Source organism: Phragmites australis, chromosome 2, assembly GCF_958298935.1.
Source record: "Phragmites australis chromosome 2, lpPhrAust1.1, whole genome shotgun sequence".
Taxonomy (NCBI): Eukaryota; Viridiplantae; Streptophyta; class Magnoliopsida; order Poales; family Poaceae; genus Phragmites; species Phragmites australis.
In genome coordinates, this window is record NC_084922.1 from 46,244,843 (window position 1) to 46,267,398 (window position 22,556).

The following is a 22,556-nucleotide window of genomic DNA, read 5'->3' on the forward strand; positions in this document are numbered from 1 at the left end:
AAGTAAGATCACCATTGCTCCACCACCATCAAAATCACCAACCATTCCTTCTCATATGTCGAGAGTCAAGAGTCTTCGGGCCTAGAGCCTTGCTCAGGAATGCTACAGGGTGGTTAGGATCAAGATTGCTCCAATTCCTTTCTCCGATGCGTCAGCCTCGATCACAATCTGCTTGTCAAAGTTGGATAGCACCAGGACCGAAGCTATCACCAACGCCTGCTTCAAACTTTGGAAGGAAGTCTCCATATCTGAAGTTCACACAAACACTTCGTTCTTCTTCAGCAAATTGGTCAGAGGCAGGCTAATTTCACCAAAGTGCCACACAAACTTACGATAGTACCCCGCAAGTCCAAGAAATCAACACACCTCATGTGCCGTAGTGGAAACAGGCCAATTCCTGACCGCATTGATATTCTTTTCATATGTGGCCACCTTCCCACCGCCGATCACATGGCCCAAGTACACAAGTTTCTTCTGCACGAACAAGCATTTCAATGGTTTAACCTTGAATTGGTGCTCCGTCAGGATGTCAAATACCTTCTTCAACAACATATCATGTTGTTACAGTGTGGAGCTATAGATGAGGACATCGTCTATGAAGACGAGCATCCCCTTTTGCATCATTGGCGCCAGTAATGTTCATCGTCCCCTAGAAATTAGCCAGCGCGCCAGTTAGGCCATAAGACATCACCCGAAACTCATAATATCCTTGGTGTGTTTTAAACGTCGTCTTATGCTCATCCTCGAGTTGCATACGGATTTGGTGATAGCCTACGCGTGAATCTAGGTAGGTGAACCATACGGCCATCACCAGCTCGTCCAACAGCTCATCGACGACCGACAATTAAAATCTATTCTTCATCGTGACCGCATTCAAGTGGCGGTAGTTGACGCAGAATCTTCAGCTGTCGTCTTTCTTCTAGACCAACAACACCGGTGACACAAACAGGATGGAGTTCATTTGGATCACCCCCTGTCTCAGCATCTCATTGACTTGGCACTTGATTTCATCCTTTTGGAAAGGGTTGTACCTATACGACTGCAGATTCACCAGTTTAACCCCAGGGATCAGTGGGATCAAATGGTCGAATGGCCTCGGCGACGGTAGTCCACTAGGCTCTTTGAATAAGTCACTGACTTGCTGAACAAAACTATGAATGCTTGGTGGTGTTTGAGTTGGTCCGGGTATCTCTGATATGGCACAAAGCTGAATCATGTGAACTATCGCCCCTCTATTCCCAAATCCTCTCAGCTGAGCTCCATTCATAGCCTCACATCGACTGACATTGGGCCTCACTCCTTGCAACTGCACCGTCTGGCCCTGTTAGTCGAAGGACATGCTCTTTTGTAGCCAATGAACCTCCATGGGGTTGTTCCTTTCTAATCAATCGATTCCCAGAATTACATCATAGCACACCAAGGGCAGCACCTTCAAAGTTGTTCGGAATGTTTCCCCGTCAATCCACCACTCACAGTAGTGAATTTCTTCTGAACATGTCAAAACTCCCCCATCCACCACACGCACACTCGTGGACTTCGTCGAACACGGAACTACAGACAGATTGGGAGTAGTCTCCTCGCTGACAAAACTGTTGGAACTCTAGGAGTTGACCAACATCAGGACCACTCTGCGCTAGATTAGCCCTTGCAGCCTCGTCATCTCCTCTCCTGACATGGCTGCCTCGGATATCGACATGATGTCCTCCGCTCTAATCTCTGAATTGTTCTTCAGTTCATCACAGTCATCCGCTCTCGCCGACATTAGGCCTAGAAGCTCCTTGATAACGTGCAGCTGCACTGTGGTAGCGCATTTGTGATCGCGCCTCGAGCCTTGCGGTATGCCCTCGGAGTGGTCAGGTTCTCATCCATGCTTCCCACCGTCCTCACACCTTCGACACCCTTTTGATCATCTACCATTTGTGTCGGTCGATTTCCATGCCTCGTTGGTGGTGATGGAAGTGGAAAGTCTTGGCGTGACACCCCTCGAGATGCCATGGCCAAGGGCTCCACCTTGTGCGTCTCCCTATGCCTCTCGGCTGCGACCACCTCCTTCTGCAACATAGCCAAGGAAACAGTAGTATCGAGTTCCTATGGACGATGCAACATAACTACGTCTCTAATCTCCTCCTTGAACCTGTCCACAAATCGAGACACAAAAAATCGGGAATCCCATTGTGAATTATGTGCAAGCATTGAGTGCATCATTCTCTCAAACACCTCTATGTAATTGGCTACCGACCCAACCTGGCGCATATGGAAGAAATGTCGCAAGGTTTGGGTGAACTCATCTCTCCCAAATTTCTCACACACCACGTCACATAATTCATCCCAGGTAAGGTGATCAACCCGCATTCAATCATTCTCCAACCACACTGTCGCACCCCTCACAAAATGCATTGCTACGATATGCACCGATGACTCCCTAACCACCCCCAAACACTCTAAAGTAAGATTCACATTATTTCTTCCACAACCACGAATGATCGCCATTGAACTAGGGGAAATCCAACTTGGACATAGGATTATGATTATGTGGAGTGTAGGCGTGCCGATCCCCTAGTTCATCACATCGCACGACGAATTTAGAAGTTTAGAAGCGGAGTTCACACCATTGCCCAAGGATGACAACCGAGTGGTGTCCACTCCGTGTCCTGACCCCTGGATCTCTTGATTCCAGCGATGGAAAACCGACCCGATCTCTCTGTCCTTGCACCCGCCAAACTCATCCTTAAGCTCCTCATCCATCGTCTGCTTGCTCGATTGCAGCAAGATCAGAGGGAGATCCATTGGTTGAATGCTGAGGACTGGATTGCACGTGATTCGGCTCACCTGCCCCTGCAGATCGCCCACCTCCATCCTTAGCTCCGCCACGGTGGCTTCCATCTCGGGCTTCCACTTGGTGAGCGCATCCAGCGCGGCCAGTATCTCTTGCGTCATCGTGTTTTGCTGCTCAATTCGCGATAGCGATCGAAAGATATCCGCCATTTCCTGATCCCTATCCGCCATCTGATGCTGCTCATGAGTCCGATAGCACGACACCTATATGTACTCAAGAAACTTTAGGATCAATAGCTCTGATACCAGATTATAAAAAACGATAGTTTGAAGGAATGGAAACAATTGAGGATTGGGATAAGTGATGGGTTTAAACAACTCTGTGCTTCCTTGCATCCACTTCTCTCCTCTCCTCACACAAATACCGTTCAACTCTCTCCTTTCTCACACCCACTCATTTGGGCTTGATCGCGTGTTGAGCTGCCATAGCACACTCGTTTGGGCTCGATTGCATGTTGGGCCGCCTCAGCGCACTTGTTTGGGCTCAATCACGTGTTGGGCCACATCAACCTCAGCCCACACCGTGGTCCTTCAGTAACCCCTTCCACCGTCATAGCCAGCCGTCGTCGCAAGCGGTGACATGCAAGGACATCATAGGAGGCGGAAGCACAAAGTAACTTCCACAAGAGACGTTGCTTGGTGGCCTTAATTAAAAATCTTACTATCTGGAGAGAGATCACTATGTCAAGCCTCCGATGAGGCTAACAAAGACAACATGATCCTTGTGCTTGCCAAGGAAACACAGCGAGATCTTTAATACTCTTTTTTCCCTTCGAAACTTGCATTCCTTGTACAAGAGCTAACAAACACAACAAATCCCTTTTTACAATAAAATTTCCCTTTTCTTTTCACCCCACCATATATCATACAAAGTTGGCCTGGACATGAGCCCATGGCCAGCATCGCTACCTATCTTGGTGTCTTCAAATAGGCACCATGATGCTGGTTCATCTCAGGCGGGCATCATGCTGCCGAAGTGCAGATACATGCCAATCAAGCTCAGCAGATTTCTTGTATCCTTCAAACAATTTGGGTTTTCAAGATCACAGATCGCAGCACTCTCAGAAATAGATAGGGCACCGATTTACCTTGATTCATCACTGCACTTTTAGATTGTCAACTCTATCAATCACGTCAAGAGCTTTTGTCCGGTCGATCTCGAAGTCAATCACAGGAAGCAACCTCCTGATTGATAGCAACTCTTTCCTGTTGCCGCTGCTCGGTGAATGGCTGTTACTTTTGCTTAACCTGCTTTGGTTGTTATGTCTTGACTTAGTGTCAAACTCTTGGCTTTTGCTTATACCAGGGATAAATTTCCTGTACTTGACATCCCTTAGCATATCTTGATCTTCTTGTGTCAGAAGAGGTGATGAATTGCTGCTGGCTTTGTTTGGAGACGTGATTGCGGGGCCCCCTTGCGAAGGAGACAGGACAGGAGACTTGATCGGAGACCTCTCACCATTAGTGGTTTTGGATTGACTGATCAGATGATGAAGCCACACAACAAGCTCAAGGATATATGCTTCAGTCTTGTCCTTATCTGCATGGTACAGTGTCTCGATTCGGGTCAGGTCCATCTGCCCCGTTGGCTTGCAGTTCACATCAGACCTGCATAAGACGAAAAGATCATTATTTCAATATTCTAGTCATATCGTTTGCCTGTTAAAATTGAATGCAAGTTGGATTCCAACCCTGTATTTGCCCACTCTCCAACCCAACCGAAACCATGGTGAGCCCTGGTAGGACAGATCATCACAAATTCAGTAACAAAAAAGGAACAGGCAAAAGTCTGTAGCTGATTTTGAATGCTATGAATGTAAGCTTTGATTACTTAGTGGTGTTATTTGCAACAGGGACAAGCCACCGCAGGGTCTTCTCCATTTCAGCCTTGATTTGAGAAACAGTAAGCTACACAAATCCAGTAAAAGCTTACATCAATTTTACAGTTACAAGTAGCAAACATAGCATGATGTGGACTGCTACAGTCTACTTTCATTTTTAAGTCATAGGTGCCTACCCCGCATACCTCTTCCTTGACTCCAAACAAATGTAGCTTAGAACGGAGAGACGACTTTATGGTAGGTGGCAAACTTTGGTATAATGCATCCCTTGTGTTTGGAGGAATAGAACTTGATCGAGAAACCTGCCAATTGATCAACCCTTGTTAGACTACCAGAAAAGAAGCAGAGTTGAATTTCTTAGCCCTTTTGGAAAACTTTTTTTATAAATAGACCATTGTACAATCTTTTTTAAAAAAATGGACCCAAAGCTCGGCGTGACAGCCTCGCACGCCAAGGGTACATGTCTCGGCGCCCACTGCCATGACGCCGACCATATGCCACATCAGACGACGAAGGTGACATGGACAAGACCTCGGTACCGTAAGGCCTCACACCGAACGAACGTACGTAAGTGTCGTAGGTTTTGACACCGAGGGTTTAAATAGAAAATGTTGCATGGCTTTATCTCACCCTGGCCTGTCCCTTCTCTCTCCACAGTCCTCACTCCCGTCCTCTACTCTCCAATTAAAAAAAAAACTGAGAGAAAGCTCTCCCTTGTCACACTCAGGCCTCAACCGTCTAGCTCCCCAGCATAGGTCTGACCGCTGTTGTGCCCACTGGCTGTGGCTTGGTGGCCCGCAACTGGAACTCTGCACCGTTGTAAGGCCGACCGGCAAAGATAAGGGGAGGGCACCGTGCCCACAGCCCCTGCCTGGCCCACCTCCAATGAAGGTCCGTTGGGAGGAGTGCCCGGTTTGCGGGCTCCGATTTGGGCCGGAGGCAGTTGAATATGCGCCTTTTGCCTCCCTCACTAGCGTAGGTGGCTCCAAATATATGCCCGCATCGCTAAGACACAGGTCAAACTCCAATTTGGGATGGAGACGGCAAGATCCACGTCGAGGCCCAGCCCGATATGGATGCCCGCGCAGGGAATGCTGGCGTGGAGGACGATGGGGGACCATGGGCCGACGTGCAGCATGGGCCTACAACGTGCTCTCTGCCGTTGGGGAGCAGGTGAGCAGCGCTGGCCAGGGAGTGCCGCGCACACGTTGGGGCTGGTGTACCCTACGGCGGCCCACCAGCCACCACAAATTGCTCTCAAAGCATGGTGGCTAGATCAGACTTCGGTCCGGCTGCCCGCATGTACCTCCCCCTGGCCACTTACATCTTCCCACCCTCAAGCTACTCTCCAGGAAATCTGGAATGCATACAAAATTTGTGTTTTTTTCGTTCTGGTGAAGCTCGGCCATCCGGAGTGGAGCTGGTCGATGCCTCCAGATCGAGACATGTGCAACCCGTGGCCTCCAGATCCATGGCATGCTTGTTCTGTTATTTTTGTTTGAAACTTTTTGAGCAGATGGTGCCTTTGGTACTTGTGTTTGTACTAAATATTCTAGTTTTTTAGCATATTTCTTGTGTTGAGGGAAAAATTCTGTAGTTTGTAGTGATATTGTACAGGATTGGGAAAATTGTAAAATTTCCCGCATACATATTTTGTGGAGTAAACAAAATCTGTTTGTATTACAATTATTAGAAATGTGTACATCAACTCTAATGTGCTCGGTGTAGGATGAATGATCAGGGGAGACCTCCAATTAAGTCTCCACCGAGTGTTAAAAAATCTCCATGGAGCAGAGATAGCTCTAGTTTTCTTTCATTCAGTTCTTGTCGCAGGATTCTACGCTGCCATGTCTCAGCTCACTGTGGGCTCCCGTAACGCCGAGGTAGCAGCCACATCAGCAGGCTCGTCCACATCTATTCCTATGTGGCACCACCCCGGCGTCCTGCCAGGCAATGATGTGCCATGTACCCTCGGCAGTTTGTCTTTTGACGCCATGTAAGGGTCCATTTTTGCAAAAAGTTTTTACCAGAGTCTATTTGTAAAAATAGTTTTCAAAAAGGGCTAAAGTGAAAAAAAAATCACACTAGTCTAGTACTAACCCATGGATTGTAACACTACCAATCCTCAATCCTCGTTGAAAAGTTGTATTTCCTTGATTAAATATTGGAAAGTAAGGGGCATGTGAACTGTTTGTTGATACAGAGAAAATGACCTATTGGATTCTCACCAAGCCACAGCAAAAATAATAAAGCAGTGGACTCTGGAACTTACAAGAGTATCGATCTGAGTGATGATATTGGCATAATGCAGTGCAAGGCCTGCTGGACCCAATCTGTTACGTCGCTTGGTAGGTTCCTGTGATTCTTCATTGTCTGCATATTGTTAGGAGCACAAGTTTTAATCATTCTATATACAATAATAGTGAACAAAACCATCATAGCATTCAGCACAGAACCATAATCTGTTTAAAGTTTCGACCATGAATATGATTATGTTTTCACTATATGCAAATTACAGAATGAAAAAAAAAACAGTTTAAGTTTGTTCATAGATCAAAGGTGCATGTAAAATTGTGAGCTAGTTCTCCCAAGATTCTTGCTTTGGATTGTAGCTAAAATAGTAAGTCAGGTCCACAGTTGGGATAGATCATGCCATTCACAATTCAATGTCAATGATAAATGAAATCCTGATGTTAGGTAGTATATATTTGCAGTGCCAAACCGACTTATGTATAAATTAGTTGGCATGCAATGAGAATTAAAGAATAAGAAAATTTCGATCATTAACATCAATTTCACACAACTCAAAAATGGCAGAATACGATAGGTTTTCTTGTTTTGAATTTGTGTTCCATGCAATACTGGTGGTCAAGCATAACCTTCCATGCCGCTAGTTTATTTTTCTATGCCCTTCCCTACCACTAGACTATCAACAGGGGAACAAAATTCAACTTCTTTGACAATATACAAGGAATCATGAGTCCATTTAACTAGCTAATTAGGCCATAATTTATGATTTTTGGAGTTGCTTCTTCTAAAAAAATGGCACAAGTGACGACTCAACCAAGACACGAAAATACATCCTTGTATTATTTAAGAAATCCACGTAAGTGTGTAACAAGATGAATATTTCATACACCTGTGACCAAAAATAAATAAATGGCCGTGGTTCTTTAAGAGGGTGTGAGTGTGACAAGGCCTGCTAAATCGCAGGGGTGACAAACTAGGAAGCTTGATTCTTAAGAACCTGAACTGATTGCTTATAAAACATTTTTGGAGTAAACCTTCAGTCCTGGTGCTTATCCTAGGGCAACTAGAATGAAGGTGAAACTGAAGTTATGACTTACAACATATTAGTAACAAGGTGTATTGATTACGTAGCTAACAATTGCCTTCAGCAGTAAAGCAATCAGGACGACAAACTAACCAACAGCTCAATATGTGCAAAAGTTTCATATGAAATAATTGCAAAGCTTATTACCTGAACGCCCAAAGGCATTATGGATCTCCAAATGTAAGAATTGCACGATGTCTACAAGCTTTTCCATGACCTAGGAGGAATAAATATTATTTTTTGAATTAGAAGAACAGCATTGCATGAGCAAATCTAGTGTCAAATATTTTTTCGGAGCATCGAGTGAGTCCAGTATATGGTAAAAATCAATTATAGGTGTCTCACAGCTGCGAAGGAAAAAAGAGAGATATGCTAAAAATCCTCACAAAAATTAAGTGAACCCTTATTATGGTTAACAAACCATAGCCAATGGATGATGTTAGAGAATATATATCAGGTCATCATCAATTTGGCTAATTGTTGCTATTGTTTAACACGATATGAATTAGATGTTATTAAGAAATCCATATAAACCCAAACAAGATAATAATCAGCAGAAATAAGATTACCCTATTTATCCCTTAAACTTCAGTCAACCCATGTCGAGTGGTTAGTTTGACTTTAATTCTACATATTAGCCACTGCATCATCAGGAAATATCTGCAGGTGTGCAAAGGAGGTGCAGCGCCATGGTAGTAGGCCACGATTGCAACATGGAAGAGAGATGCCAGGAGGTAATATTTTTCTTATGGTTTTCTTTATTTAGCATTATAACATGAAAGAGACCAATAAAGGCATTTGTGTTTGCTTATAGTTTTCTATCACTCACATTGATTGACGGTAGAGGGCAAAAAAAGATTTCTACAAGCAAGTGGATTTCGTTGATACTTTAGCTAATTTATTATTTTTCAGGTTCAATCTATTTTTAGTATAGAGTATCTATAGTTAATGTTACGACTATATAAGCAACTAAAATCTTAAGACTACATCGTTAAATCTAGTCATACAATCGCGAAGGCATACCGACTAATTATAATAAAACTACATACCAACCTCTTCCAAATTCCTGGACCATAGGGACTTTTTCTTCAAGCTTTTAACATGCTTGCGTTGGCTTTTCACTTCCTGCTTTAGTATGTGAAGGTTATCACCTGCAAATTAACAGAACCACATTAAGCATCATTATCAAATGATGACAACAAACAGTGCAAAAACTTTCTACTCGTCAACCAGTAAACAGACTGACTCGGGAGGTATCAGAGACAAGTGCTTTCCATATACTTTAAATCAACATCATATCAGTTAACATGAAGCACAATCTTCTATTGTTCAATGGAATGTCATTCCGGTCAATCTGAGCGGAACAGAATTTGATTATATTCTTTTCTCAAAAGAACAATTAAAACAAGTGCTGTACACAGGGGAAAAAACTTGGCTGCTTTGGATTTGTCAGGTGCAGTCGTAGTCAAGTCAACTGTTCTGGACGCCTTCGTGGGCCGCACCTACCAGCAAAAGCGCCGTGGCAAGGCTGGGCTGGCACCCACAACTTCAGCAGAGGATGCTTAGAGATAAATTCAGAGTTAGTTCAGATTGAGATCAATTAGAGATAAGTTAGTTCGAGAGATTATTAGATGGGATTGTTAGGAAGCCGGTTCTATATAATGAGCCATGATCCATGAATAAAGGGGGAGGAAGTTAGACCTAAGCACTACTCAGAGCTTCCATTGGAGGGCGAGTGAGTTGTCTAACTCTGCTAAATTTCAGCCATATCATCTTTGGTATCAGAGACTTCTGATCATGCAACATCCACCTCTCCTGCCGCCACCAATCGCTTCCCTATTTCCCACCCGACAATGAGCGCCAACAACAACGCCCCTGACCTCAAGTCCCTGGCGGACAAGATGGACAGGCTGCTGCTCGCCATCAACAACTCCAACGAGTTCAAGCACATCAAGACCCAGTACGCCACCCTCAACGTGGTGGTCAATCGGCTTCAGTCCCAGCAGCTGGAAACCGGTGCCTCATCGAGCACCAAGGGAGAAGATGCCGACTGAAAGCCGAACACCGGCTCGGGTGATGCAATCCCCTTTGCAGTGCAACACGTCCACAAGCTTGTGTTCCCCAAATACGACGGCTAGGACAACCCATTGTCTTGGCTGAATAGGTGCGAGCAGTTCTCCCGCGCACAACAGACGCCGGAGGAGGGCAAGGTTTGGCTGGCCTTGTTCTATATGGATGGCGCCGCACAGCAATGGTACTATCGCCTGGAGCGTAATCGCGTCGTTCCAACCTGGCCGAAGTTCGTCAAGTTCGTCCATCAACGCTTTGGGCCACCCATCCGGTCCAACACTCGGTGAACTCATCAGCCTCCGTCGCACGGGCACAATGGCCGAATACCTGGAGCAATTCCTGGCGCTCTTGGCCCGGTGTGAGGACGTCGCGGAGAAGCACCAGATCGCGATCTTCACAGCCGATCTTCGCAATCCGCTCCAAGTAGACGTTGAGCTGCAGAACCAAGACCATGCACCTCACGGTCAGCATCAGCAACTCCGCCATATGTGCTCTGGTGGACACGGGTTCGACCCACTCCTTCATCGCGAGTGACACGACACGACGGCGCTGCCTCGACATCACCCCCCCCCCCCAACCAGGCCTTGGTGTGGGCGTGGCTAATGGTGACCGCGTGCCGTGCCATGGTATCTGCCAGGCAGCGCGCGTCCGCATCGGCAACGAAGTGTTCCGCATCAACCTCTACGTCATGGCCCTCGACTATGACGTGGTGCTTGCGGTCCATTGGTTGCGAACCCTGGGCCCCATCCTTTGGGACCTCGATCAAATGACCATGTCATTCTGGCACGACCACCGCGTCAAGTGGTGTGGCCTCAACACGGGGCATGAGCCACACATCCACGTCCACACCCACCACGGCCACTACAAGTTCCTCATTATGGCTTTCGGCTTGAGGAACACGCCCTCAACGTTTCAAGCTCTCATGAACTACGTCCTCAAAGCCTTCCTCCGCTGGTTTGTTCTTGTCTTCTTCGACGACATTATAATCTATAGCTCCTTGTGGTCTGAGCATCTGCAGCACGTGCGCTTGGTGTTCCGCCTACGGAAGCATCACCTCACCATCAAGCGTTCCAAGTGTCTCTTCTGCATGCAGTCTGTGTCTTACTTGGGGCATGTCATCTCCAGCGACAGTGTGGCCATGGACCCGACCAAGGTGGAGGCGATCCAGGCATGGCCTAAGCCGATGACCGTGCGCGAGCTCGACGGGTTCCTCAACTTGACCGAGTACTACCACAAGTTCATCAAGGAGTACGGCACGGTGGCCAGACCTCTAATGCTGCTGTTGAAAAAGGAGGCCATCCTGTGGACGGTGGCGGCAGATCACGTGTTTGTCGCTCTAAAGCGCGCGCTGACAGAAGGATTGGTACTCCAGCACCTGAACTTTGACCGCAGCTTTGTGGTGGATTGCAACGTGTCGGGAGCTGGGGTTCAGCGCGGTCCTGCACCAAGGCGGTGGCCCTATCACCTACTTCAGCCGCATTGTGGCACCGCAGCGCGCCAAGCTTGCTGCGTATGAGCGCAAGCTCATCGGCCTCGTCAAGGCATTTCACCACTGGCGTCCTTACCTCTGGGCACGCTCCTTCATGGTGTGCACGATGCACGGATCATTTCATCTTGAAATATCTCCTCGGCCAACGACTCTCGACGATCCCACAACACACGTGGTTAAGCAAGCAGTTCTGCTACAATTTCTCCGTGGAGTTCCGACCGGTTCGCCAGAACAGAACACAACGGCGGATGCGCTCTCTCGGCGGGACGAGGACGCGCTCTCTCGGTACTAGACTTCGCCCTCTTCGACGCATTCCGGGACAAGGCCACCTCGTTGCCAGAGATGGTGGCCAAGGAGGAGATCGTAGCCGGTACAGCCCTTGCCGGATGGACTATGGTTGACGGGTTCGTCCTCTACAACGGGCGCATCTTTGTACCCACTTCGTCCTCCCTATGGACCTAAATCCTGGAGGTGGCGCACAGACAGGGCCACGAGGGCGTCCAGAAGACACTTCACTGCTTCCGAGCATCCTTCTTCAGCCCTCACGCGATGCGATTGGTGCACGACTACATCCAGGGTTGCTCTGTCTGCCAACACAAAAAAAAAAGAGCATCTCCATCCGACAGGCTTGCTGCAGCCGTTGGCCATTCCCCGCTCTATGTGGTCTGACATCGCTCTCGACTTCGTGGAAGGATTTCCCAAGGTTAGCGGCAAGTCGGTGGTGTTGACGGTCGTCGATCGGTTCTCAAAATATGCACACTTCATCGCACTCGGTCACCCTTACACTGCGGTGTCGGTGGCCCAGGTGTTCTTCGACCAGATCGTGTGCTTGCACGGCATCCCTTGCTCCAGTGTGAGTGATCGTGATCCAGTCTTACGACCGCGTTTTGGGTGGAATAGTTCAAGATGGCTAGGGTCAAATTGCATCTAAGCTCCGCATTACATCCTCAAACAGACGGCCAATCTGAGGTCACCAATCGGATCCTTGGGGTCTACCTGTGTTGCCTGGCTGGTGACTGTCCCCGCAGCTGGCTCCGTTGGTTGTCGTGGGCTGAGTACTGTTACAACACCTCATTTCAGTCCGCGCTCAAGGCAACACCGTTCCAAATGGTCTATGTACGTGAGCCCCCGGCTTGCTGTCCTACCAACCGGGCGTGTCAAAGGTAGTCGCAGTCGACAAGCAGCTCCAAGACCGGGACACGTTCCTGGAAGATGTTTGTGGTCGCCTCCTTCAAGCTCAAGACGTCATGAAGCGCCAGTACGACGACCACCACCGCAACGTCCGGTTCGAGGTGGGTGATTGGGTTTGGCTGTGCTTACAGCACTGCACGGCAACGGCGATCACAGACAAGACCACAGCCAAGCTCGCACCACAGTACTATGGACCGTTCCAGGTGTCACAGCGTGTCGGGCCTATGGCTTACTGTCTGACATTACCACAGAATGCCCGCATCCATGATGCTTAGAGATAAGTTCAGGTAGTTCAGATAAATTCAGAGTTTGTTCAGATTGAGATCAATTAGAGATAAGTTAGTTCGAGAGATTATTAGATGGGATTGTTAGGAAGCCAGTTCTATATAATGAGCCGTGATCCATGAATAAAGGGGGAGGAATTTAGACCTAAGTACTACTCAGAGCCTCCATTGGAGGGCGAGTGAGTTGTCTAACTCTGCTAGATTTCAGCCATATCATCAACCATTGCAGTAGCCCATGGATAAATTGGTCAAAATACACTAGCTGCTACTCACCTAATGACAATTATAGAGACAGTTGACAGTGATAGTCTGATAGATGACACTTGACAGCATAAGAAAGAGGCCTTGACTCTGTTTATGTACGCATAGAACTGTCAAAGTCAAACTGACAATCTTAATGATGAAAATGCATTTTGATGTCAGTGATTAACAACATCAAGTATGTCTTCTACAACAATGGCCCAAAAGTAGGCATCCCGAGTGTTATCTTTTAAAAGTTTTTTAAAAAAAATGACCTGACTCCTAAGTGTTATGTTCAATCAAAAGTTTTATTTCAAATGATCTGAAAAAGAACCAGGAGTAGCACCAAGCCACCAAACAAAAGAGGCACGAAACTGTTTTTCAGCCAAACCAAAGGAGTTTAGCATATCATGGGATTCTTACAGATGATTCCTGTATGTTATCATGCAAAACAAACTGACCTCTTTGGACTACACTTGAACCATCCTCTTCCTGCTGTTTACGCTGATAATCTTGTTCAAATCTATCCAAGGCATGCATTTCATGGTATAGCTCCTAAAAGTCAGAGGAAAAAAGTCTAGAATTAGAACAAAAAGGTGAAAAGAACAGAACTGATAAATGCCACTAGAATGACAGCGAATAAAATTATACTACTTCATGGCTACAGGCAGATGAATTTTAAGATCATTACTTCTTCACTAATAAAACTGGTCCACAGAACATTTTAGTCACAGAGTGCTTAGGATGGAACCTTGGTGACTCACTAACAATCTTGAGACTCCTCTGACCTCTCTACATCTTCATAGAATATGTGGCTTATCATTTGCCAAGAAAGCTTCAGCTTGATTATGTTTAGTTGTTTAGAGTCTGCTAAACTACAGTTACAGACCTGAGACCTGGTAGACAAATGTCACTACAGGGCACAGCTTCCAAGGCACATAAATAGTACTTACAGCTGTAAACTGAACACAGGTCACCAATTGCTGCATCACTGATTCTGCCTCTTCTTTCAAGTGATGTTGAGGAGTCCGTTCCGATGCCAACCTGAAAGAGTTTGATGCATAAAGGCATTGAGTTAATTATCAATACCCAAAAATTGTTGACTTTATCAGGTGCAGGGGCCAAAAATGAACTTTACTTATCAAAGTAGCGGTCCAAGGTGTGCCATTGAGGATCCTTGCAACGATTTCCAAAGCGAACAACTTCTGTAGAGAATACTTTCAACTCTTCCCTGTTGGACCAAACAAAACTTCAGCAGCTACAAGTATAAAAACATGTTGAAGTACAATTTTTTTATATAACCTGGTTGAAGTTACTTAAAATGAAAATAAATAAACCTTTTAGGCAACTATTGTAGTTTGTAAAAGCAGCAGAGATTGAACACTAACCTTTTGTCAGCAGCAGCAATCTTGAGTAATTCATCCATATCTTTGGATATAAGATTCTGAACACCTTCTGAGTGAAGCACAACTTCTTTTAAATGCTTTATGCTATCTTTTGAAAGGGCGCGCATCAGATTGCAACCTTTGACTATGGTATTGGCAACCTCAAATGCTAAAATAGATATTTTGTTGCCTTTTGTTGTAGTGCCTGATCCAAAACCACTTATATTCAAATTTGTCATGCTACTACCAAGTGTGTCTAGAACTTCCACTGCTTTCCCAAGACCAGCAGTACTAGCTCTACCCAGAATAGAGCTTACTTCTGAAACCTGTTTCAGCATGGCAAGAAAACATGAAACATGACATAGGGTCTGGCAATCTCTCTCACTGAGCAACATTTCTGGAACATTCAAGGAACAAACGTCATGGATAAATAGTGAAGGGCAAATATTTCTATTTAGCAATGACAAAGGCTCATAAAGATTTATATCTTTCATAGGTATGGCATAACAATTCATTTTATGGCACTGAAAGTAATCAAATCATAGTAGATGCGGCGATAAAGAGCAAAACCTACAACAACATGCTTGGCAAAATGATAGGCATGTAGATCGATACAATAACATTGCATCAGACTTGAAGGATGTGCACTCACAAATATGCGTCAATTCCCTCCCTTAGCAAATATAAAGGGAAAAAACATTCCTTAGCAAATATAAAGGGAAAAAACATTAAGAGCGCTATATTGGGCTGATGCGTTAGACTCCTACGGAGAATAGGATCAGCAGAGAACAACAAATGCCTTGTACCCAAGCACTCAAAGTGAAGCAGCAAACTTATTAGACTTTCTGCAAGGATGCTAGCAGGCCAGCTGCTAGTCTAACATATCCTGAAATGGTAATGCTACAGACATAACTTTAAACTTCCCATGCGCATGGTGTGACGATCCCTTAGCGGCGTAAGCAATAACAGAATGCATTGATATAGGCCCTGTTTGGCTGACCTCTACATCCCAGCTCCACTTCAGATATGGAGTTTGTAGGCTAAAATAAAGTAGATCAAGTCATTATTTTTAGTCTAAAATGGAAACAAGTTGACTCACCCAAACACCTCCGATGTACCCACATCTCCAGCTCCATGAATTCTTGGAGCTAGGGATACCCAGCTCCAAGAATTAATGGAGCTGGAGCTCTGCCAAACAGGCCCATAAACAAATCATTTTTTGAGCATATGAGATGATAAAAGTTGGATTAAGCTACATTGGATCTAAGTTCACCACAAAGTAAGAAGTGCTGGAAACTTGCCTTGGCAGCGCTAGCTTTCGCCACACCCATCCCCGACTTCTGTGACGGCAATCGTGCCAGCTGCGGCACCCCATCCCAAGGTGCTGCGGCAGCATCAACGGCACCTCCAGGCACCGCAGTTTGCGAAACTGATACAGGCTGCTGCACCTGTTGTTGCTCTTCTTGCATCCTCTTCGCAGCAGCCTCTCCCTGCATAGTCTTCTTCTCCTCCACCACCACCACACGGTCATGGTGGTCGACCAACCGTCCGGGGCCGAGCGTGGTGTCACTGGGCGACTTGTCCACCGCCGATCCCTTGGAGCAAAGGCCCCCCATTTCCTTCGCCCCGCCTAAGACCAAACCCTAATCCCCCAGTCGCACCCGGTGGCTCTCACCTCCAACGAACCCAAACACTCCTGATCCCTACACCGCCTCCTCCCATCCACGCCAAACTGATCCACGCGGAAACGAACCAGCTCGGAACGAGGGTTCCGGCCGCAGCACAATCCCAGCGGCTCCAGCCGGCAAGCCGCCCACCTGCGAACTCCACGGCAATAGCGCTAAGTCAGAAGAAAGGCACGAACTTTCCGCGCAAAAGAGGAATTTTTTCTACACCAAAACACATTTTTACCGGAAATTGGCGCGAGGGGACACACCTGCAGCCGGTGGATCGGCGATGCAGGACGGAATCGAGCGCAAAGGCGGTGCTTTCGCAAGGGGAATTGGCGGATTTGGGGGAGGATAGAGAGAGGAGGTGATAGGCAGGTGGGTGGTTCTTGAAGTAGAACGGGGCGGGGGAGAGTAGCCGAGCGTCCACTCCACCAGCGGCGGCAGGGAGGGTCCAGTCCACTGCAGGCTCGGTGGCCAATTGCTGCTGCTACTCCTACTGCTACTGCCACACGCAGGAGGCGCACGCACAGCAGCGCACGCACAGCACGCGGCCTCACAGCGGCCGTGCCGCCGTCCGTGTGTACGCAGTTAAGAAGGTTAGCAACTGTAGCCACGCTATATTTTTTTAGTGCATTTAGGACTTAGGAGTAGCATGCTTAGGATGGGAAGGTTCTAATTGGCGCCTGTCCGTTAGCAAGCGAACGAGTCCTCGCATCGACAACTAAATGATTAGGTGCTCTCTTCTGTCTTTTTTTTTTTCTCGTCTCTGACGATTCTATCTTGATGTGCTCATCCTCACTTCGTCACCGTGCTAACACGATGTTATCGAGCTGTTGCTTTGCCACCTCTGCCATTCATCGGCGGTCCTCCATCGCCGCCTGACCGACGGCGCCCTCGTCCCCTCGTCCGCCACCTCCGTCTCGCCAGCCGTCGCCCCCGAACCTCCCTTTAGGCTCACGGGGCAATGGAGTCCGACCACAACCCCGAACCCTAATCCAACCGTCCCGCGCACTCCGATAGTTAAACGACAACGGCACGAGATTGGATGTGGAACAGGATTCTCGCTTTGGATGTGAATGGATTCAGCAAATATTTCCTTTTCATGGAGTTGAAGTAAATTGTTCTTTCTTTTTTTGCCATTGATCTTCCAAACTTTGACTGAAAATATATATTTGAACAGTCAAAAGCTATCTAGTGTTGATTAATGTCTATGCTATTTTAAACACTGTTTTGCTACGTTATTTCCTCGTGAGCATGTGCAGTAATGACTTGGATTGTCCAATTGATTTGTTTGACTAGCACTTAACCTATGTCTTAAAATATACTCCCTCCGTTTCCCAATATTTATCTATGATCTCAGGAGTATCTGTTTCAAATTGTTTATCCATTGCGGTAACCACGGATACTTTATGGTCTATTTTCCTATTATGCCCTTGAGTGTATGCATACATTTACTCCAACGCTGATGAATTACTTGTTCTCATCTTTATATTGATTAGGGGTAGTATGATCATCTTACTATATTTTTTTACTCGATTTCAGTATTTTTTAGTTTGTATGTAATGATAGGTGTGGATAAACATTATGAAACGGAGGTAGTAGCTGATGTAAAGTATAAGAAATATTCAAACATCGATATAATACAACGTAATCGTATGACTTTCTAAATTTGTTTGTATTTTCTCGATATATATTCCCAACTCAGCCATGAATACCTTATGGTATCCAGAACAGCTACTTGCAGTTGCATGGGTTGTCGGAGGGTAGCCCAATGCAATGAACCAAAGCATTTTCTCAGTAATCAAACCAAATAAGAACACTTGCATGTGAGTAGGTTGAGTTGGGGGCAGCCAAAAACTAAACCAAAATGGACTTGCAGGAGAACAAGAGCACAGAGCTCCAGTTAGTATGTGGATCATGGCCAGACTCCAGACAGAGTAGGATGCTGATCCATGCCTTAGCTAAAACCAGGCAAGATTTTAAGGCAAGCATCATACCTGTGATTCTTAGTCAACTTGAATACCTACCTTCCTGCTGTCGTTTTCTTGTACCAGGTCAACTTTCACAGCAATCCCTTTGTCCTTGTTGGAAAAAAGAAAAGCAAGTGAAAGAACCTCAATTGTTTCTATCTGGTTATCCGTTGCACTGATGAACAGCGATGGAATACACTTGTCACACAATACAAATATTTGCTTCGCTGTCAAATGCTGGACTTGTGGCCCAGTTTGGTCGTTGGTATACAAGCACGGCCACCGGAGATTCCCTTGTATGATTGGCAAAACATTCCAGCGACGCAACATGAAGAAAAGTGGTTAAGGCCATCTCCAGCAGCTACCTTAAATTTTCATCCTCAAAAACACTATTACAGTATCCCTTATTTTTTCATCTCCAGCAGCTACAGATGCTGCTGAAGTTGGCCTAAGGATCGACTCAGGTGGCAGCTATGTTCCTGATACTTCGGTCATTTAGGATAATGATTCAATTAGTTTCGTGGTTTATTTACCCCTGTGCTGGCAGGAATTTCACGGAAAATAATTCTCGCGGGAATAGGAATATATTTTTCTGTGTTCCAAATAGACACTGCAATCAAAACTATTTCTTTTCCACAATCAATTCATATGTCAAACCGTCTGAGTAGTAGGTTGGAGCCTCATGCGATTTTGGACCGCTTATGAAAATTAGTTTCTACAGGTGGTTACTTATGTGAATCGACTGCAGAAATAGTTTCATTATCACAAGTGGTTCATATAAAAAACCGTCTGTGAAAATGGCGTGTTCACACAGATAAGTAAACCACGTGTGAAAATAATTCTATTATTATATACGGTTCATATAAAGAATCGCATGTAAAAAATCTTGTCACAGACTCACATAAGAAACCGCATATAATAATCTACTATAAATAGTACCTACCCGCGATGAGCTCCATCCAGACCGAGCTCGCTGTGTCCGAATAGTGCAGCTCAAGGTGGCTGCGAAATTTGAATACAAAGGGAATGTTTTGTTTTTAAATTCCTTTGAGTAGACATCTAAGGTAAGAGTATCTCATCTCTAGCTAGCATTTTTTAAGCTTAGATTTAGATTTAAGGCATAATTAAGGTTTAAATGTGATCTAGATACGCTCATGTTAGCTATTTAGATCCTCAAATTAGCTAAAATGTATTATCAATATTGATTCAATTATGTAGATTTATATGATTCTATCATTATACTTATGAGGTTTTATTATGAATAGGATTTTTTTATCTAGATCTAGATCTGGATGCAAAGCACAGAGAGTAATAATCCACATTATTTTGTTCTATAAATTTGTATCAATGTAGATTCAATTACGTACACATATTATAATCATAATATACCCATTTTTCCTATTTTTTATTAGAAAAATCTTTTTTGTTATGATTTTCTTATTGATTAATTTATGTATCTAATTTTACGTTGAGGTTAAAGATGGACAGAGCACGGATATTCGATTCGCCAAAATATGGAGAAATATACATAAAAGAACTCTATATTTTTATTGAAGCTACCGAGAAAGACGCTTTGACAAAGAAGACAAAGAAAATACACCATCCATACTTTGACTGTAAGAACCAGAAATTATGGGACAAATTAAGCATAATTAAATCACACTTGATCTTGAGAGATTTTATCAATGATAACACATATTGGTCTAAACACGACGAAAAACGTACATGCTAACTAAACAATGACATCGCTGTTGATCATGTGGGTGATAATGATGATAAGGGAGTCGAAGGCGATACTAATGTTATGATAGATGATGATGATTTCGATTTAGAGGAAATATTACGTCATGTAGAATCACATGTTTTAAGGGACATGAGAGGTTTAAATAATACTGAGTTATTATAGAAGGAATCAAAGGAACTTTTGTATGAGAAATCAAAGGGTTGTATCTTTTATCGTAAAGAGTACGAAGCCTTGGATAAATTCTTAGTATGTAATGTGAGTCGATACAAGAGGAACGATGATTGTGGGGATGAATATGCTTCCGCTCACGCAAAGAAGAAGATGAGTACTACTGGTTGTGAAGAAGAGGAGAAGAAGTCCTGCTATTATGATGTGGTACCTGCCAGTGGTCTCCAGCTTCCAACATTGTGATATCCAAAACGTTCAACGTGATATGTACCGGTCTATTATACACGAAGTCATCCATAAAAGCTACAGAGTCTTTAACCACCGAGATGAATTGGCTAGCCATCTAGGACTATGTGAGTGTGAGAGGAATGACTTTTAGTAATGTTAGTTGAGTTATTGTTGTACTTGTGTTGAATATTAGCTTGTGATGAATATTATATTGCGATGTAAATATTGTGTTGAAATCTGTTGTGTTGAAAATATGTGTTCAAATGATGTTGTCTACCTTAAAATTCTGTGTTAAAATCTAGAGGGAATAAAATAAATGCATAAAGTGTCTGTTGTCACGTCTCAAAACCCGTAATCATGTATTTAGGCATAATTATGCTTCATAGGTTTCATACTTAATTTTGATTTATTTTGTTCTAGCGCAATAGAACATTTCGTTTTGAGTCAATAGGATGAGAGAAAGAAATTTAGAAGAGAAAGAATTGAAACTTGCATTGAAAATATCTTGTCTCTCTAGCAAATGGGGCACACATGAGTGGGCCAACTACCCTATCTCTCAATGGGGCAGCAACCCCACCCACTCCCTTCGTCTCCCTCACTCTCTCATGTGCTTCCTCTCCTCCCAACCGACCAAGAGCAAGGAGCTCTCTCTCCCTCTTTAACTCTCTCTCTCTTTCTCATCGGATTCCTCTCTCTAGAAGCGAAACGGAGATACATATGTGGTACCAATGTGATCCTTAGCTCCTAAGCTTACCATCCGTCCAAGTTGTTTGCGTATTCCCAAAGGATTCGAGCCGATTTTGACATATTTTGGTATTCTTGGCTGAAGAACGAGGAGCACCGGCATTTTCCTCTTCCCTAAGCTTTTCCACCATTTCCTCATTCAAACGACGGTCACCGGTCTCAGCAAAGCACATTGGTTAAATCTCCTAGGATCTCATAGCTCGAATGCATATACCCTTGATCCAGTTCAAACATGCTTCTCTTTGGATTGGTGAAGCTCACAAATCAAATTGATCAAATTTTCCTCGTGAAAAACCTTTTCTAGAACAACTTGGAAGTTTCAGACTTAACTCGTAAGTTCCGGGTTACCCGAATTGGGTTGTACTCGGAGACCTCAATGATTTAGAGTGTAAATTGAGTCTAGATGGGCTAAAGCATATAAATATTTATATGGGATAGATTTAACATGCGAGTTGAATCGGCCATCGGAACATCGTGAGACTCCAATCAGCCAGAACCCGGAGGTTTCGGGTTAAAACCCGAAAGATCCAGTTATTTCGGTTTAGCTCTAATTGTGCACCCTCGCTCGGAGCCTCGCCTAAAATATCCGATCAACCCGGAAGTTCCAGGTATAACCCGGAAGTTCCAAGTTGACTCAAGTCAAGATTAGCTGAGCACCCCCACCCGGAACAAATCTCGAACTTTCCAGCCTACTGATGTTGGTAGCGGACATGAGTAGGCAACTACTCAAATGATATTATTTTAAGTAGAGCCTAAGGACATATGGCTCAATCTATCTTTTATTGTATATAGCTTTTGTCTTCCGCTGCATAATTTCTCTTTTATCTAGGAGTTGATCCTCTAGTTCTTTTTGTTATAAATTGTCAGAAATTGTAAATGCTTAAGAACTTGTAATATAATATTAATTACTTATTCTTTATTAAGTTTTATTATGATGATATATGTTAGAAAGATATGCGTTATGATCTTAGATACAAAACACATACCGGGACTACCGAGATGATATTATAATTAATCATTATAGTTATGATTAAGGAAATGACTGACTTAATGATTAATTAGAATATTATTTGAACGGGTTCCCACATCTGTGGTATTCTATCTATCTACAGGCATATGCTAAAGTGTACCGTTTGTGAAAATATATTACCATAAACGGTTCACTTAAGGAACCGCCTATAGTGATATATTAGCACATACAATCGAATTAAGTGAACCACTTGTGTGTCACAAGTGGTTCCTTAAGTGAACTGTATGTAGTAATATATTAGACATGCGATCGACTTAAGGAACCATAAGTGAACCGTTTGTGGTAATATATTAGAATAGGCGGTCAGCTTAAGAAACCGTTTGTGTAATTGGT

General features: G+C 44.6%; 1 protein-coding gene across 4 annotated transcripts; it reads right to left on the reverse strand.

The window, feature by feature from the left end:
* Positions 1-3,585: 3,585 nt before the first annotated feature.
* On the reverse strand, positions 3,586-16,974 carry LOC133909273 (protein PSK SIMULATOR 1-like). 4 transcript variants are annotated; one of them, XM_062351637.1, is made up of 14 exons: positions 16,606-16,974; positions 15,971-16,486; positions 15,670-15,709; positions 14,673-14,995; positions 14,423-14,515; positions 14,238-14,328; positions 13,746-13,839; positions 9,064-9,161; positions 8,158-8,227; positions 6,949-7,049; positions 4,853-4,978; positions 4,667-4,743; positions 4,527-4,571; positions 3,586-4,443 (listed from the first exon to the last, which is right to left on the reverse strand). In XM_062351637.1, the coding sequence occupies exons 2-14, from the start codon at positions 16,198-16,200 to the stop codon at positions 3,933-3,935; spliced, it is 1,899 nt and encodes a 632-aa protein (XP_062207621.1). In that variant the 5' UTR covers positions 16,201-16,486; positions 16,606-16,974; the 3' UTR covers positions 3,586-3,932. The 4 variants fall into 4 exon arrangements, with proteins under 4 accessions (XP_062207621.1, XP_062207620.1, XP_062207618.1 ...); XM_062351636.1 differs by lacking the exon at positions 15,670-15,709 and having other exon boundaries at positions 4,862-4,978; positions 16,606-16,972; XM_062351634.1 differs by lacking the exon at positions 15,670-15,709 and having other exon boundaries at positions 16,606-16,972.
* Between the last annotated feature and the right edge of the window lie 5,582 nt (positions 16,975-22,556).

Bases quoted from the DNA above. Each gene is read 5' to 3' on its own strand.
- LOC133909273 (XM_062351634.1), bottom strand. From the start codon at position 16,285: ATGGGGGGCCTTTGCTCCAAGGGATCGGCGGTGGACAAGTCGCCCAGT. The intron at 4,979-6,948 runs GTAAGTTCCAGA...ATCAATTGGCAG, and splicing joins TCACTCAGATCGATACTCTT to GTTTCTCGATCAAGTTCTAT. The intron at 4,444-4,526 runs GTTGGAATCCAA...CGTCTTATGCAG, and splicing joins GGAGAGTGGGCAAATACAGG to GTCTGATGTGAACTGCAAGC.